Source organism: Gymnoscopelus microlampas (genome assembly GCF_963454915.1).
Source record: "Gymnoscopelus microlampas genome assembly, chromosome: 7".
In the NCBI taxonomy this organism is placed as follows: Eukaryota; Metazoa; Chordata; class Actinopteri; order Myctophiformes; family Myctophidae; genus Gymnoscopelus; species Gymnoscopelus microlampas.
Window position 1 is genome coordinate 32,788,696 of NC_139944.1, and position 19,372 is coordinate 32,808,067.

At 41.3% G+C, this 19,372-nt stretch overlaps 1 protein-coding gene across 1 annotated transcript in view; it reads left to right on the top strand.

Moving 5' to 3' along the window:
* The window catches only part of igsf21a (immunoglobin superfamily, member 21a), a 270,100-nt gene that overhangs the window by 170,949 nt on the left and 79,779 nt on the right, over positions 1 to 19,372 (top strand). Inside the window, exon 4 of the mRNA XM_084061419.1 lies at positions 1,631 to 1,749. Coding sequence (XP_083917545.1) covers positions 1,631 to 1,749 — 119 coding nt within the window. The remainder of the gene's footprint in view (positions 1 to 1,630; positions 1,750 to 19,372) is intronic.

Sequence of the window (19,372 nt, forward strand, 5' to 3'; positions counted from 1 at the left end):
CTCCCATGTTTGCTCAAACTCATTGTGAGCATTGGCTGTTGATTGAAAACACTATCATGCTAATCTGTGTGGGATGTATACAGATAGAACACTGTGGCTATACTGTATCGTATGCATGATGTCCCTTTCCAAATAAGATGTCCACAACTGACAAACAAAATGACTGACAGCATGGAAATTAATACAATTATGAAACCTTATAACCACTTGAACCCCAGCATCCATATTATTGGGTGAACATTAGCCAAAAATAGCCGATCTACTAGCTCACATTCAATATAAAAATCACACCCAGTGTGAAGTGAGCGGTGTTATTTAGAAACAACAGTGGTCATCACAGTGATGGAAGCTCACTTCCAAAAAAAAATGTTTTTTTTAAGTGCGTGGTGCTATTTAGAGGTTATTATTTCATCATGCGTCTCGCTAGCCAATCAAAGCAAAGGGTCTGAATAGAGTCAGCCAATCACGGTAAGGCGAAAAGGGTGTGAATAGAGTCAGCCAATCACAGTACAGGGAAAGACGAATTCCCAACCCCACTTATAGGAGCGGCTACACCGCTCAAAAATTGGCTAATGGGTGGTCAGGCGGGCCGGTTGACGGACCACCGCAGCCCGTCACTATGACCTGTTGACCTGCCCTGTTACATGCCCATATATGGGCATATTCTGATGTCATCAGGGATCGTCATATATGGCATAAAGGGGACAAGGACAGACAGATACAGAGATCTCCATGTATGGGCGCTAAAGGGGTAATGGACAAGGACTGACAGATACAGAGATCTCCATGTATGGGCATATTGGTCGGATTGGCGAACTCTAGATGTGAGGGCCACGTAGCAGTCTGAACCTTTAGTTGTAATAAAAAAATGTAAAGATTGAAAAAAGTGGTCCAAGTACAGAAACAACTCTGGTCCAATTTACCGAGTCTAGATGGTGATGATAGATGATAGAAGTGGCCAAAGGTGACTTAAACAACTGGTTACTATTTTGGTTACATTGGTTATCCTGTATTACATGGTTATTTTTTTTCAAATGGATATACATAGCATCCTGGAAATGTACTTTTCATATTGCCTTGAAAACAGCCATCTAACTCTGCAACTCAAGCTGCACGAAAACTGTCAGTCAAAATGTTGCAATCCACACCTCGCTGCTCGTTGAGTCATCAGAAGTGTCAGCATGTGATGCTGCATTTACTGGAGAAGTGGCATTAATAAAGGTTTTGGTTTTATGCGAATGCAAATTTTTGCCACACAAAATTTTCGTCATATACTTTATACTATATTTCTTGTCCCTTTGCACTCCCGGGTATGCTGTAACGGTACATTTATTCACAGTGGAAAAGTCATTTCTAGGTCAGTGCACACAATAGTTTATTTGCTGACTAATACAATTACTATTCTGAGCTTTACATACATGATATTTCATCACTGTCTTGTATGTCCAATATAGACCCTGTGTTCAAATGGATCCATTATTACTATTATTATTTAGTCAAAAGCACTTATTATTACTTTCCAACAAGAGACGGACTTCCAACATTGTGTCCCTAGTTTTGGGGATGTCGTTATAGGTGAACATTTTCAAAAATCTGAAATTTCACATGCATTCTCTATGTCATTTCACAGCCTTCCAGAGGTACGGATCTCAGACAATGGGCCATATGAATGCCACGTGGGCATCTATGATCGGGCAACGAGAGAGAAGGTGGTCCTGGCATCAGGGAATGTTTTTCTTACCGTTATGTGTGAGTATTCCTCCTAACAATACATTTGCATAATACACTTCTTACCCAGAGTATTATCTACTATGACAGTGAACGAATGGGCAGTGTGGGGTTCAATGCCTTGCTCGAGAACATCTCGATAGGATATGTCAATGCATTCTCACACCTGTTGCATCAAACGGGTGATGAGGTGGGGCAGGATTTGCAGTTGACGCACAGGGCTCTCCTGTCGTGTCACATGTTGCCAAGAACGGATGATTTATGATTCCAAGTCTATCAGTATGCAAGTACAATGGCGCTGAGTCGGCAGAAGGAGACATCGCACCACTGGCCCAAGTCCGCAGGCTCAAGTCTGTTTGCTTTGTTTTGAAGGTTTTTTCACCAGATCCGTCAAACTATTATGAGTTGGGAGTGAGAACGGCACGGTAACATTTTGGAGGAATTGAACCTTTCACCTGGTCAGTCTCTCTAAAGGTTTTACTCGGTGGTGTCCACCAGCAACAGCTAAATCATATCCACATGGTCTGGGACAGTGGTTCTCAAACATGTCAAGGAAATTCATGTATTTGGCCACGGATGAATTTGACCGCAGACCCTTATCTGAAAGCATTTTGTGCCAGGGACCCCCATAAGAGAAGATTTGTGTTAAATAAAAAATGTTTTAAAAGTATGCCAAATTCTTTTTACGATTACGATTTTTCTAAATATTTTCAAAAATAGCAGATTTACAAGCTCACCACATGTCGCGGTGCGATGCGTTGTGAGCTTGTAGATCGGCTATTTTTTTAATAGCCGAAGAATAAAATAGGGTACAAGTTAATCTGATTTTGATGCTACAGTATTATTACATTTTTTTTTCGGACCCAAGTGCCCTTGGGGTTCCTAGACTCCACTTTGAGAACCACTGGTCTGGGAAACACTGTGGTGCGGTATGGTGGTGCGGTATGGTTCTGCTGAGATGAAAATAGCACTAAGCCATCAGACCTATTCTTGTGCAAATGGTCCTGTCAAACATGAGATTGGTTTGAATTTGAGAACACCTCTATGTCATGTCGTATAGGGTGTGTGTAATGCTTAATTTATACTCAGCACTCCCGAAAATAGCCGGAAGTTTGTAGATAGGCTATTTTAGGCGAGCGACACCGTCGTACGCGAAGTATAAAATAAGGCTTACCACAGAATCGCAGTACCACAGGAGACTGTGGATTCATCAGTATTGCTCAATGAATATTAAATATTTCTCACGGGGATGTGACATTCCGTTTGTAACTGGAGATTACTGTTTTCCTCCATTATTCATGCTTGTTTTGCTTGCAGATTATGATGCTGTATGTAATGGTATTATTGTTAGAATTGTTGATTTAACTATCTATCTACAGTATCTATCTACAGTATCTATCTATCTATCTATCTATCTATCTATCTATCTATCTATCTATCTATCTATCTATCTATCTATCTATCTATCTATCTATCTATCTATCTATCTACAGTATCTATCTATCTATCTATCTATCCATCCCACCTGTCTATTCACTAATGCAGTGGTTCTCAAACCTTTTCATGTCAAGGACCACCAAAATGTATTTGGCCGCGGACCCACACCTGAAAATGTTTTGTGCCAGGGACCCCCAAAAGCAAAGATTTGAGTTAAAAATGTTTGCTTAAAAAAATATACATGAAAGATTTGCACACATTTTCACGATTTTTCAAAGATTCACGATTTTTCAAAAGTAGCAGATCTTGGTGACGCGCTATGAGCTTGTATATCAGCTATTTCTGAATGGCCAAAGTATAAAATATGGTTAAAGTGGTTCAAATGATTGTGACGCTATATTGACACATTTTGATGGGGACCCCCCTGGTACCCCCCCAAGGACCCCTGGACCCCACTTTAAGAACAATACACTAATGGACCTACACTTACCTACAGTATGTGTCTGCTTCTTTAGATTGTACCCAAAACAATAGCCAGAGGACCTGGAGCTACTGTACCACTGCTGTACCCTCCCTTCCATTCTTTCGTCTGTTTAGCGTTGTGCTGTCCCATGTAGCAGCAGCGAATGCCGCTCGCGCTTACCATGATATTTCTCTCGCCGACTCCTTCTGCGCTGTAATTACAGGCGTTAACTTAAGTCTCCCTAATGACTGCTGCTTTGCGCCCCTCTGAAGTTTCAATTCCAGCAGCAAAGGCCTGCTGTTCTCCATGTGGCTCTTTGGCTAATTAGCAACAGCATTTTTCAGCAAAAACACAGAGGGGGTGGAGGGGGGGGGAAGAGAGAGAGAGAGAGAGAGAGAGAGAGAGAGAGAGAGAGAGAGAGAGAGAGAGAGAGAGAGAGAGAGAGAGAGAGAGAGAGAGAGAGAGAGAGAGAGAGAGAGAGAGAGAGAGAGAGAGAGAGAGAGAGAGAGAGAGAGAGAGAGAGAGAGAGAGAGAGAGAGAGAGGGAGGAGGCAGAAAGAGATAGACTTTGACATTATTACTCCATTATCACATGTTTTGCCTCTAACAAACACACATGGCTTTTGACTGTCTTTACTCATTTTTATGCCTCTACCGGCGGACAGCTGTGGCCCGAGGCATTACGTTTTCAGGTTGTCCATACGTTCGTCCGTCCATCCATCCGTCCGTCCGTCCCACCCTCCAAATTCATGGACAAATGTCCACTTGGACTTAAGGATGAACTGATTAGAAGTAGACGGTCAAAAGTCAATGCCAACGGTCAAGGTCACTGTGACCTCACAAAACACGTTCATTCGATTCCTTCAAATTCGTCTCTACATATCATCGCCTTTGGGTGGAAATCTTGCATGTCGTAACATGACTCAATGTGAGCTTGCAGATCTGCTATTTTTGCTACTTTTACACAACACTGTCACACAAAGTATAAAAGGTTTCTGCCCCGACAGCGATGATACACTATACGCGAGAGTCCGGACAGCTGGCAGAGGCGTACTGCGATGCGACATCAGTTCCAAGGGACGTTCAGTTCCAAATGATTCCTCATGCCTCTTGACTTTGTGTTCACTTATATGTGACAACAAACACACATCAGTGGAGCAGGGAAAGAGTGCTGACATGGCCATAATTTGGCCGTGGCAGTTCATCACAGTCGCCACACCTTGGATTCGTAGAGGAATTTCACTTTGGATCACCATTTCACTGAATACAATAATTTGCCTTACTTTTATGATACACATTTCCTTTGGAATAATGTACTTTATTCACTCTGGATTGACTGATCAAGCATAGACGTGTGTTTTATAGATTGAATATTTTATTAGACTGAGAAAAACAGCACGAGTACAGTCAAACACTTTGTCTAAAAGGATAACACCAAAAAAGTCCTTGCCCTTGCGGTCTTGTTTCCATGGGGGTCCTAGATATTCAATTCATCAACATATAAAATGGCACCAAAACATTCAATATCATCACAAATATAAAACACTATGAGTAGGAAAAAAAAGGGGGGGTAGGGGAATGGGGGTAAAGAAAGGGGGGGGTGTTACTAATGTTACTGTGTGTGTGTGTGTGTGTGTGTGTGTGTGTGTGTGTGTGTGTGTGTGTGTGTGTGTGTGTGTGTGTGTGTGTGTGTGTGTGTGTGTGTGTGTGTGTGTGTGTGTGTGTGTGTGTGTGTGTGTGTGTGTGTGTGTGTGTGTGTGTGTGTGTTCATGCATGCATGCGCGTTATAGCAAAGACTTGGTGATGCAATAATATCAGAGCAAATGTGGGAAACAGACACCATGTCTTTTAGCATTTACTATGCATAAGGTTTTTTTATATGATTATTCCATGGTGTGGCATGGTGACTGCTGGATTACTCTGAGTAACAACCTGGATTCTATAACTCCCATGTGGGAAACCAAACATCTACAGCTCAGTCAAAAGGGAATTCCCCCCTCGGCCAAGGGAGATTTTATGAGCTTTATATACGTTGTTGCGCACAGTGACGCACGCCAAAAATAAAAGATGTACAAGCTCACAACGGAGCACGCTGCAATGTGTCAGCTTGCATGTTGATCTACTATTTTCGGGGGGGGGGGGGGGGGGGGGGTGATATCAGGCTCAACTATGTACTGTAACATTACTAAAAATGGCACTTGTCAAGGTACTCAAAGTTTACAGAGAACAAAACAAACTACTTAATTTAAAGTAAGAGAAAATAAGGGCTATAACAACTATAAAAATAGTTAGAATGATAAAAAGGGTCAAAAAAGTCAAATATTGTTTCCAGCTTTAGGCTTCTGGGCTGCAAGCAGAGCTATCAGTGCACTCTACTACTTACTGTAAGTCTGCACATTATATGATCGCAACATTGACAAGGCATGCAATTTATAATAGCCTTGGATCCTAGAAACAGCAGATACTTGATTGGTTTAAAATAGAACAACTATGCTACAGCCCGTTGTCACGTACGAGTCTTGTTTGGTTTGTGTCATAGACCCATTTTCACAGTTCATTATGTGCTAATTGTCCATCTACTGCACCTGATGGTGAGCGAGAGACAGAGAGACGGCTAATGTGAGGATATGTAGCAGCAGAGTATCCTCATAATTGCACTTAATTGTGACAGCGTTGTTGGGAAATGAAAATAGCACATCTACAAGCTTGAAAATATAGGGACCTGATGGTCAAATCCTTTTGTGACGTCACACTGAAACATCGACCCTGAGCACTGTACAGTACACACCGTTGTCCATGGGTGAGCTTTGTCAGTGGGAAAGCGAGTCACCCTATTAACCCTTGGTGTGCCTATCATTGGGGATGGGGGAATGAGCAGCATCCTAAATCACCACTCCGGTAAGAGAAGAATAGCCCCTGGCATTGTGGCTAATTGTCGTCTAAGCTGAAGCAGAATTATTCATAACCTATTAATGTGCCAAGTTCACTGTGGAAGTGAGGAAAAAAAGATAGAAGAGAGGTGGAGAAAAGATGAAAAATGAGAGGGGAAAAAAAGTTAATTAATAGGAAACCATACATGGAGAGTATTTTAATTTTTTAAAGCGCTTCATAAATAAGAATTATCATTTTAATGAATCCCCCGCCAAGGAATTCAATCATTCACTTTCAGAAGGCCAAACCTGAACTACCTTGGCTTCTGTCCTTCACTCTTGAAAAGTTTGAAACGCCCTTTGCTTTCATCTTGGACTGAATAGGCATAGTGTAGTTGAATTGATTAAGTCTGGAGGCACACAGGTCTCTCGCCCTGGGGAATGTTAAGCTAATACTAGGATAACTAAATTTATTCCCACTAAAACTATCATACCCAATAAGTGAGATATTAAGTGGCTCAGAATGGTCTTAGCAAGGACTCAATTTCATATTCCCATTTGTAGTTCTCAGTAATGCTGCTTTTGAACACAGTCGGCCAGGGAAGCCTATGCATTAGTATAGGCCTGACTAATCAGTCGAGGGGAGTCTGAGTCGACTGCCAATCTCTTAGTTGAATTATAAAAATAAATAAAAAGATTCAATTCTTTTTTGTTTTATTTTATTATTCGACTGAGAGATTGGCCTAATTTGTTATATTAATTAACTAATAGTTTGCCAAAAATAGGATATACATCATGATTTATTGGGAGAAACCAAGCAAGTATATGTTAAATCAGACATTAAGCACCCCTACAGCCCAAATGGAATGTTCCTCTATTGCATAACATCTTTTTTGCATGATTCGACTGAGAGATTGGCGAATCAGACTGATGAGCCAATCTCAGTTAAAGCATGCCATGGTGTTGCATTAGTCGACTATTAGTCGGCTATAGGCAACATTTGGCCAATCAGATTCGACTATAGACATCCTTAGTCGGGGACAGGCCTACTATGCATACGATCTCCCGAACACACAGAGACTCTCTTTGTCTTTCTCAGACGCGCGGGCTGACAGATACAGAGATCCGTGTTTTTTCAGTTCTCGGAAACCGTTGGTCTGTCCAAATATGACGGGACACACCTCAGGTGAATGGTCAGACACTTTTCGAGTTACGCCAAGGAGTGACACACACACACACATGCGCGCGCGCTCACACACACACATGAGCACACACACACACACACACACACACACACACACACACACACACACACACACACACACATACACATACACATACACATACACACACACTCCACGAATTATAGTATAGATTTCTCAGAACCACCCATAGATTGGCTCTGTATAGGATACTCTTCATCGCATTTACTGTTAAAACAGCACAAGCCACATATTCCAAATAAGACTATGTGACTAGGATATGAGCTTTTATCCAAAATGTAAATACCATTAACATATTAATAATGTGCCCATTGAAGCAGTTATGCTTGTACATTCCTCTATCTACTGTATAACACCAACAGCTAATTCCTTTGCAAGCAGTAAACTCGACACAGTAAAATCCATAGTGTTAATTTAACAATGAGAAAAAAAAAATGCACCCTTTTATGGATCTATTTGAACACTGTTTTTTACTGTGTGTGTGATCTGCAGGGTACTTTAATTTGATGGTCTATGGGAGTGCTGAGGCTCCCCATCCCACCATGAACCTTCACGTACACTGTTAACATATTCATCAAAAGCAGCAGGGAGGGGAAATAGAGGAAAATGTTGATGGATATGCACCTCACAGGGGGCCTATAGAATGTAGTGCCATTGTCATCACAATTCATTCCACATCATCATTCATCGTTTCATTCGACCATGCTTAGAGGAACTTCGAGACAGGAGCAAGTTGTCAATAAGCACTGGATCGGAAAATGACACTTTGCATTTTGATCCGGTGACCTTCCATTACGGATTTATTTGTTTATTTAAGTGTTTTCCTTAGCAATGGGTTCTGTACAATGTGACAAAAGAGAAAACATTGATGGATGGATGGATACAGCAGGCAGGCAGGCAGGCAGGCAACATGAAAAACAAGGGTCATGAATAGAGACATAAAACTAAGATGAATCAAAATAAGAGTAAAAATGTAATGAAGATAAAAATAAGAATACAACTAGCTATGTATTTAATTACTCTAATGACAAGGCAAGAACATTTCGTGGGGGTCAGCATATTTCAAATCAGAAATGTGATCCAGTAGGAAGTGTTATGGCTAGAAATTGTTACACCATAAACACGGCTAATGATAACGAAATATAGTTAATCTGGGCATTACTCCTACACACCAGGTCTGTTTTGTTGATTTGATAATATGATATTAATGCATCATAACATCATATACATCCCTCTCTCTCTCTCTCTCTCTCTCTCTCTCTCTCTCTCTCTCTCTCTCTCTCTCTCTCTCTCTCTCGCTCTCTCTCTCTCGCTCTCTCTCTCCCACACATCTCTTCTCATTAGTTTGTGTCTTTGCTTTGCACACATCACTTCAAGTCAGTGCAAGTAAGAGAGCTGTCAAATGAAAGTGTGAAAAATAAAAAGCTATTGTTTCCTTACTAACAGAGGCCTTGGAAAACTGTCTCAGTGACTGCGAGTGCAAGAACCCACATGAGGCAACAGGGGAAAACAATGTCTGGTGCCTTAAGAAATCAATTGTAATATATATTGTGTTTAATATCACACCAGGTTAGCTACTGTCCATGTGGAAAATATGTAGTTTTACATCAATTAATGTCAATTCCAATTCTGGAATACATTACATATACATGTAATGTATACATTACACAGTGAGTCAGAATCAGAATAAATCATATTTACTGTAAATCACAAATCACATTGAACACACTTCCCCCATGTCTCACTTCATTAAAGCAGCACTATGTAACTTTTTTTTAAATTAATACATTTGTATTTTGTCCAATATGTATGGTAGAGTATGTTAAAACAATCGAACTTATTCAATTGGGGTGGTTGAATTTTGTCTCTCTGCTCTTCTATTGAGACTTTTGACCTGATGGTCAAGATTCAATTTATCCCCTGAGCAAGGTCTACATTTCTCAAATAAGGAAATGTATTCATTTAATGCAGTTTGACCAGAGGCAGGGACAAAACAATGAGGGGGGGATATCAAAAGCAGAGGCATGGATTTTTCCCCTAGCCCCCCCCCCCCCCCCCCCCCCCCCCAGCAAATTGAACCCTGCCTATCACCATAGTGCTTGAAATCCCTTTGCAATATACCTGCTTTCAAAACCATTTCAATACTCATGCAAGTGACCTTGAAACTACTCAAGAGTACTAGTTCACTTGAGCAAATGATTAAATCAATTAAGAGCTAAATGTTTAAATGGTTATAACAGAACCCGAGGGCACTCTAGCTCTTTACTTATGTCACCTCTGCCAAGCCATATTGAATTGATAGCTTTTTTTCCTGCAGCTTTTAAACTCTCATTGAGTTTGAAATGTACATAGGACTGAGAGGGATAAGTACTCTGTTTCTTGACAGTTGGATGTGTTTGTACATAAGCACGCGTGTGCGCACGCATGTGTGGTGCTGGTGGTGAGGGCTTGGGGCAGACTTCTAACCTGTTGCTATTCACAGGAAAGAAATATTTCACTTTGTATGCTGTATCAATAGCATATCCATCCATGTGAAGAAGGCTACACACAAAAGGTCATAATTCCAGGTTTGGCCAAATGAAAAAATCAATACCTCTTTTCCCAGTGGTATAAATAGGGCCATCATTTGTTATTACCTAAAGTGATTCCTGTGCGATATTCCAAAGATTACGAGAGTGGTCATTTGTCTCCTCAGAAGTGAGCCTGACCTTGAGAAGGCAGCTCCTGGTTGAGGTGACAGTGCATGCTTACACCGCTATTGTACATCTCTGAAACTCTGCATGAAACTAATGCGTTGGTCGTAAATGTCCTCCAGTGGGTTGAAACTGTTCACAGTGGATGATTGTCAGGCTTCACACTCACCTTTACAAGCGACAAGATCCTCAGACAACCCCCGGCGTGCGTTTTAAACATCACATCACGTAATCCCAGAAATCCTTTGTTTTAACCTCTGTGAGGCACGAGGATATGATTTAAAGGATACCCTTCGTGAGCCAGCAAGAGGCATGGTATTTATAACCCCAGAAACAGAGATGAGCTCTAAGGTGTGGAGGGACTAATTACCTTCTCATCCCATAAAACAGGGATTCGCTTCAATAATGGATGCCCAACTTTAATTAAGCGCTGTGTATATTTAGCCGCTCGTTTATAAACGGGTGGGATTAATGGCATACTAGCCAAGCCCAAACACAGTAACGCCTGCAGACACAGCAGTTTGGTATTGTGTAGTATGCAGACTTTAGGGGTGGTGTGTGCACGTGTGTGTGTGAAGTGGGTTTGTTTGGGTGGTGTCGTGTCACGTGTGATGGATTGCTAGGGAGAGCCTGTTCCCTCTGTGTCCTATTCTTGTTAGGAGCGTATTAGAGCACCTCTCGACCAGACTCAACACGCCGAAGGACTCAGACACAATGGCCTACTAATCACTTCTTTCCCAATTCAGTCAGATTCATCAGACGTGCTTTGAAGTGTGCATCATGCCGTGCTTTAGAATGCCTGAGGTCACAACAAGGGGACCGTTTATAACAGTTTGAAATATTATTCACCATTAGACACTCTCATTTACTCTCTTTGTGTCTCCTTCCTGTTCATCATACCACATGCCCAGTGTGTCATTGGCAGCTCAGCCTGTTAAAGCCTTTGCAGAGGTTTCCCTTTGTGTGTTTATCCTGTGTCTATCGTACACTACCACTGCAGACAGCTCCTTTTGCAGTGATGCAGTATATTGCAGAACCAAATTAGTAGCCTATATCAGGAAAGTTATCTCTTACAACTAATTAGCATATCCTTCCTTGTAACTTAATCCCCTTGGGATAAACAAGAGCATTTTTATTTTCCATCAAATTCCAAATCTTTGTCCTGAGTGGTAATTTAACTCAGCGAGTGTAAGAAGTCACCCAAATTGACCCATATTTGCATTCACCCATTTATGTCTACAGCTAAAGTACTAGGCCGATCAGCATCATATTTATTCTGCACACTGCCAGCAGGCCAAAGACCTTTATTCTCAAGTATTTTTACTCAACTTGTGTAGCAATAAGATCAATGAGATTACAGTGCTTACTTTCTCATGCAAAATACTCACAAAGCGACTGTGGGGCAAACCCTGACATATTTCAAATCGAATGTTCGCCTGCAGCAGGGGTGTAAGCCCAAGCCAAATTCCCCTAGTGGACAATAAAGTGTACCTTGACCTTGACCTTGATGACATGCCCAGAATAGGAACGCTAGGGTTCATGCGGTTCAAACTCAGGATTTTATTTAGCAAGTGCAGCAGTTCAGCAAGCATGCAGCAAAAGGTGTGCCTTCTACAATGGCATAATCTGTAGAATAACCTTGTGTAGAAACGATCCATGGAAAAGCCCACCACCAGCCTCTGTATCATTTTCTGACAAAGCAGTTGCATCAATGCTTGTCTATACACAGAATAAGTTTCACCATAATGTAGGCTATTGGACTGTACATCAATTTATGCTCTGTCGCACGATGGTGTCACGTGCCAAAGACAGCCAATCTATAAATCAGACTTAACAGGGAGAGTCCTTTCATTTTTACTGTGTGTGTGTGTGTGTGTGTGTGTGTGTGTGTGTGTGTGTGTGTGTGTGTGTGTGTGTGTGTGTGTGTGTGTGTGTGTGTGTGTGTGTGTGGGGTCCACGAAGCACCTCCACTCATTTATTCATCTGCCATCAGACCTCTGGAGCTTGTTCAGAAAGCTGCAGCTCGTTTGGTGTTCAACCGCCCCAAGTTCTTCCACACAACTATCCTTCTCCGTTCTCTACACTGGCTCCCCGTTGCAGCTCGGATCCAGTTTAAAACCCTGGTGCTAGCCTATAGGGCAGTGAAAGGAACAGCTCCTTCTTACCTCCGGGCTATGGTTGATGCCTACACCTCTGCCCGACCACTTCGGTCTGCCACCTCGGGGCGACTGATTGCCTCGTCACTCAAGGGTCCTTCTGGTCGATCGACACGGTCACGACTTTTTTCTGTTCTGGCCCCACAGTGGTGGAATGAACTTCCCACTGATGTCAGGACAGCAGAGTCACTGCCCATCTTTCGCCGCAGGCTGAAAACCCACCTCTTCAGGAAACACTACCCTTCCTCTTTGTCTGGCTTACTTGTTGTTAACTAGTTGTACGAACTCTTGTTTTATTGTTGTACTGTTTTATTGGATCTTGTTTAGTCGATACACTTTTTGTATTAGCTCGTGCTCATTTGATTTTGCTATTTTGTCTCATCTGTTTAAGAAAGTAGGTAGCTGATATATAGCACTTTTACCTTAGTGCTAGGTATACTCTTGGTTGCTTGTTTTTGCAGGAAATGCACTTAGGACTTCTGGTGATTGGTAGTTTAGTTCCCTACCTATGTTGAATGCACTTATTGTAAGTCGCTTTGGATAAAAGCGTCTGCTAAATGACTGTAATGTAATGTAATGAAGGATGTAACTTTAATTTTACAATAGAAGTCAATTGGGGCTTTTATCAAGCTGAAACCTTTCCCAAATTTGTCATAGGTCATAGATCACTGACGTCACAAGCTGGCCACAAATGATGTCTGAGATCGACATGACTCAATGTTTTATAATTACCAGTACATTGTCATTTGAGACCCCCACCACCACCAGCACTAGTTTTGACCGAGCACAGTTTCTAGTGGCCTGTGGTGCATGCTGGCTTGGAGTTCATTGAAAAGAAAGAAGAACCAGATTTATTCAACGATAAGATGAATTATTAAACACGTGTCTTTGAGCTAAACCCTCGGGTAATGACTGAGGGAAAAATAAACAACCCATTGAGTTCCTCAAGGATTTCTCTCTGCAACATTGAACTGACAGTTTGCATCACTTAGATTACACTAAAGAGAAAACTAATCTGGTGTCTGTTCATTGACAGAAAAAAAGATGTAGCACTTTGAGATTTATTTCGAATGTAAAGTGCATTGTAAAACAAATATTATTAGGGGGCCAAGCACGGCGCGCGTAGGCACCCTTTTGTTAATGGTAGTTTTATTCTTCTTCCGCCAGTATCTCACTATCTACACAGTTTAGATAGCAGAGAAGCAATGAGGCAGGTGCGGTAATGTAGTCGCCAATTAGCAACAACTGGGATCTGTCATGACCTCGCAAGCATAAGACCATCAGATATACTTACTCTCAAAGTAAAATCATATTGTGCCCACATTAGAGACCAGCCCTTTTCATACAGTAGCTCTCGTGAAATGCCTTGTTCAATTGACATTTACTAGTTGCTCATCAGCTGCATGCATGGCCAGTACGCCAAGACTAATGACCAGCCAGCTGGTGCTTAGGATACAATATTCTAAAGCCCATAGAGTGAGACTGTTATTCTCTCACCCAGAGACTTTACGAAGGATCTTATGATAACATAACATACTTTGTCTTGTTTCCTACCCAATGGAAGCCTCAGGGAAGCACGTTTGTTCGAGGATAACTATTGAGTAGACTTATCCTGCAACTATCTACAGATATCCTGTACTGTACAGTAGTAGATATCCTGCAACAAGCTTGCTGTGCCTCCACTGTGCTATATGGGGACATGGATTAACATTGTTTCCAAACCTGCCACTTCACTTGAAATCGGACCGCGGGCATGAAGTGCCCATCAGCAGAAAGCATTAATAATGCTTGTGCACCACTGTGGAGAAGAAGCTATTGTAATAGAGAGGTAGTTGGACCCCATAAGCCATCATTATAGATTTAGTTTCCCACAGTGGCAACTCTGTATTGGATTTTCTGTTAATAATGTCTCCATACAGTATCCTATGAATATTAGTAACATAAGCCAAAAACGATAAATAGCTATTCTAAGTACACCATACATTTTGCCTCTCCACACTTAATCCACTTAGAGGCAAGGGACCCTGCAGGCACATTAATGGTGCACTTGACTACTCATTTTATGTGTAAAGATGTCCCGAGTAGATCCCGCTGTGTTCCTCCACCATATGGCACTATTGTTAAAGAGCACAAATTAGGGCTGCTCTGTGTACTGTGTAGGCTGCCACATATCATTTTGCTCTGCGTGAGACCAAGGGCTGTTTATTAAACCCTGTAGGACACAGCTTCCTCAAACTGTCTTCTGTTAATCTTATAGGAAGTGGCACCCCAACCCCCACTCCCAAGCACAGGCGATTTTTAGGGGGGGCATGGTGGGCACTTGCCCCCCATGGTGGCCGAACAATTATTATTTTTTCTTTTTTATATTTAAAACTTACGTACAATATTGAGGTATTTTTACTTTACTTGAGTATTTCCAATTTTCAATACTTTTACCTCTACTCCACTACATCTCGGCGGCAAATATTGTACTTTTACTCCATTACAATTATTTGAAAACTTTAGTTACTAGTTACTTTGCAGATATAAATTATAAAACATACATTAACCACAATTAGCCCTGTTTTATATATATATAGGCTATTTGAAAATAGCTGATCTACAAGCTCACAACGCGTCGCGATGCAACGCGTTGTAGATCGGCTATTTTCAAACATTTTAGTACTTACATTACTTTTGGTACTTTAAGGATATTTTGATGCCAATACTTTTGTACTTTTACTCAAGTTTCATTTTGAACACAGGCCTTTTACTTGTGAAAGAGTATTTCTACATTGCAGTATTGATACTTTTACTTAAGTAGAAAATGTGAGTACTTTTTCCACCACTGCTATGCAGCATCAGAGGGAACCGAAATGTCCTATTGACTCAGGTTGGTGAGCCATGTAGAAGTATGTTCAGGTCAAGGTTGCAAGTCCGGTGAATGGAGTTCTGGTCAGTTATACCAAGACATAATTTTTGATGGGAAGTCATTTTCAGCAAATTGAAAAAAAAAAAAAGTTTACTCCCTTAGAAATAAATTCTGAGACAGAGAAGCATGCCTTTTCAAACAGTTTCTCAAAGACTTTTAAAGCACCACTTTAGAATAACCTTGTGATGTCTTTCATGATTCAACCCTTTTACTATCCTCTCCTTAATCCTGAGATGTGCAAGTCTGATAAGGAAGCACAGCACTTCCCTCAACGTCTCCCTGTGCGCCATGCAGTGAGGGCGTCACTCTTCATCATGGCTTGGTCTCCCTCACACGACCACGTCACCAGACTGTGCTCTGCACCTCACCAAGGTCCCTCCTTTTAACGTGTGGGTGACTGAGGAAGTGACAGAAGAAACAGATCCCCATCCCTGTTTATTGTACCAAAAGCTGAGAGAACATATTTGTCACTCTACATTTTTCCTCAATATCACCCTGCATGATAACACATTTTATTCAGACCCAATACCCCTATAAACAATTTTTTGGAATGTAACGTGGGAATTGTTGTTCTTCCAGTATCTCACCATGAATGAGCCAGAAAAAAAAGAAAAAAAGACAGACAGACGGACAGACATTTTAAAATACACCACCAGGCAGAGCCAACTGTTAGACAGATCCATAGACTGTAATGTCCCATCAACCCTTTTCAAGGACCCAATAAATGCCTGGATTTATTTTTAGTATGGCACGAGTATGATCATGAACACTGTTTTGACTTTAGGGGAAATGCCTATATATATAGGCTATTCTTTTGACATTTAGAGCCCATTTGCTTGTCTTTCATTTTATTATTCTCAACATAGCATTGTGGTTGATGAAGTGTCTGTTTGTTGTTTTTAATACATTTTGATGCCATATCTAGACCTCAATTCTCTATAAATCCTATGTTTCTATTCATTTGCTTTGTGCTCCCAGAGACTGTTTTATTAGCATAGGTAGTACTGTATGTCAAATATGTTTATATGTATTCCTTTATAAATTATAATGTCAGAATAGCTCTCGGGTGTTCTCTTTGGTTTATTTTCTCAGTTCATTCAAATTACACTAGTTTGAAACTAGGACTTTTCTCTATTCACTTAATGTTCTGGAATGCTGGCATGTATTGTTATAAGGGCACCCTTGTAACATTATATGACCGAGAGAGCTTTTTTAACTCCTCAACTGGTATTAGTGAGCTTCCTCTCCCTCATTCAACACAGATATCAAGCGGCTGTAAAAGTGACTTGGTTTGGCTGACCTTTCCCGCACCACATCTGAGGGCAAAAGTAGCAGATTTCCGGAGCCACTACTGAGTACCTTTCACAGTGGTCTCAGCTCTCTGAGATTTGACACTCATCCCCACTGTGGCACAAAAGACGGCAAGACAGGCGATACATTTGCAGGGATAGAATAAATGCAGGTTCAGGAGCTCCTTAAAGCAGCCCATGGGCACGCATGAAATGGATTTCTTCCCAGTGTGGACATTTTTCTAAACTTGAATACAAATCAGGGGAAGAGAGGAATGAAATAGGACATTCATGCCACATTGGAGCGCCCCCCCCCCCCCCCCCTCCACTGGAATCCATCAACTTACTGGTGTGTTAAGCTATCCTACTTTAATTGCCTAAATGGGAAATACATGAAGTGATACTGAACTGCCTGTCTGCAGTGGCACATCGAGGAGAGATTTGTAATGACCTCTCCTGGGGAAAGCAACAGTTGCTTTTAGATGTCACAGGTATTCATCTCTGTCAGCTATGGGGACCAGAGCTGTTACTGTATGGAACTGTGTCAACCAACTATCCAGCTACAGTACATACAATAAGAACTATTTCAAACTAGCACAGTTTCAATCTTTTCAGGGAAGCATGCTTGCCTTTGTTAAAAAATAAAATATTCCTCTACTAAAAAAAGTTAATTTTAGCTTTGAGTGTTTTTTTTTGAGCTTCGGAAAAGTAGTAGAAACTCATGACAAATTGAGAAGCAAGTTGAAGCACATATTGTGTGCACCTGTTCCAGTCTTGTTGTAGTGCTGTCATCAAGTAGTGTATATTAGTGTGTGATATACTGTACTTCAATTACGCCCAGGGGTCATCAATGTGTCCGTACACGGACAAAGACTTGGCAAATTTTAGATTTTTCGTTTTTTTACATATAACATTAGCCTATAATGTTGTCATTTTGACAACATTATAGGACCTATAGGATTATAAGACCCAATTACTGAATGTCAGTCAGCCAGGTTTTCTTCAGAATATGTATGACACAGATTTACTATGGCACATTAGGAGTCCACTAGGACAGAGGTTCTTTTATTTTGTTACTTTCAAGGACCCCCATAAATCTGAGAGTGTACAAATGGAACGGGTCCATTTGGTTCCATTTGTGCACTCTCAGAGTGCACAAAAGGGCAGTCTGATTTCTGTTTTTCTGTTCATGATCACTCAGTTCTTCCAAAATTCTGAATCCACCACCTGGGGAAAGTAAAAACAGAAAAAGGAAGGAAAATGGCCAGAATGGTTGATAAAGCAAAATTAAAACGAATGAAAGTACAATTTCAAGCTTGCAGATAACAGATTTGTTGCATCTCATATATGTGTATACACAAGAGTAACATTATTTTATTTAGGTTCCTCAAAGTTATTGCATCAATAACAGAAATAACTAGAAAAAGTGCTCCTCGGAGCACAGGTCTCCGCCAGGTCAGGTAGGCTATTGTGGCCTCCTGGTGGCGCTATAATAGGCCAACGTGAAAAGGGTGCCATTTCTTCTTAGGCCTTGCACGACAATCGGACTCTGACTGCATTCATGATTTGAGGCATTTAGTTAAAAACATGTTTTTTCGCTAAATTAGACCTGTTGGTGGCGCTATAACAGTCCAATGTTAAAAGGATGGCATTTGTTCCTCAACATAGTGTGAATGTGCGTGCAAAGTTTGAGCACAATTGGACGGTGAGTTCATGATTTGCGGAATTTTGTTCAAAACAAGCCAATAATGCAAACTTTAGATGTCAATCTTAGCAAATCAGTATGGAATATGAAAAATCAAACACATCCGTCGTGATCACATGACTATAGAGATCATGTGTACCTATTTGAGTGAAATTTGGATAAAATTGGAAGGAGTAGTATAAAATAATGTGATTTACATAAGTCGGCCTCCTGGTGGCGCTATAAAAGGCAGATGTGAAAAATGCAGGGCAAAGGTTTTTCCTTGACCTCTAGGGAGTGTGCATACAAAGTTTTACACAGATCGGTGCAATTATAGGTAAAAACACATATCGGCCTGTTATAGCGCCACCATGAGGCTGATTTGAAAAAATTCAAATGGTAGTTCTTCCTCAGCCTAATGGGAATGAGCGTGCAAAATTTCACGGAAATTGCATGCTGTGTTCATGATTTGAGGCATTTTGTTCAAAACGGAGCACTCCTGCAAACTTTGGAAGACATTTTTAGCCAATCAGGATGGAATATGAGAAATCTGAAATACCCGTTTCGTTTAATGACTATAGAGATACTGTGTACCGATTTGCGTGACTTTTGGACAAATTCTGTAGGAGTACTGTCAAAAAAGGTGTTTTGCCAAAAGCGGCCTCCTGGTGGCGCTATAACAAGCCCATGTGAAAATTTTGGGGCAGAGGGTATGAATTGGCATCCAGGGAGTGTGTGTGCACAGTTTCGCCACGATCAAGCCAACGGTGCCAGAGATTAGCTGTCCACAGACGGACGGACAGACGGACAGACGGACAGACGGACAGACGGACAGACAGACGGACGGACGGACGGAGGGTAAAACATACTCTCTCGCCATGCCTTTCGGCCTGGCGGAGACAACAATGAAAGGTCTCCT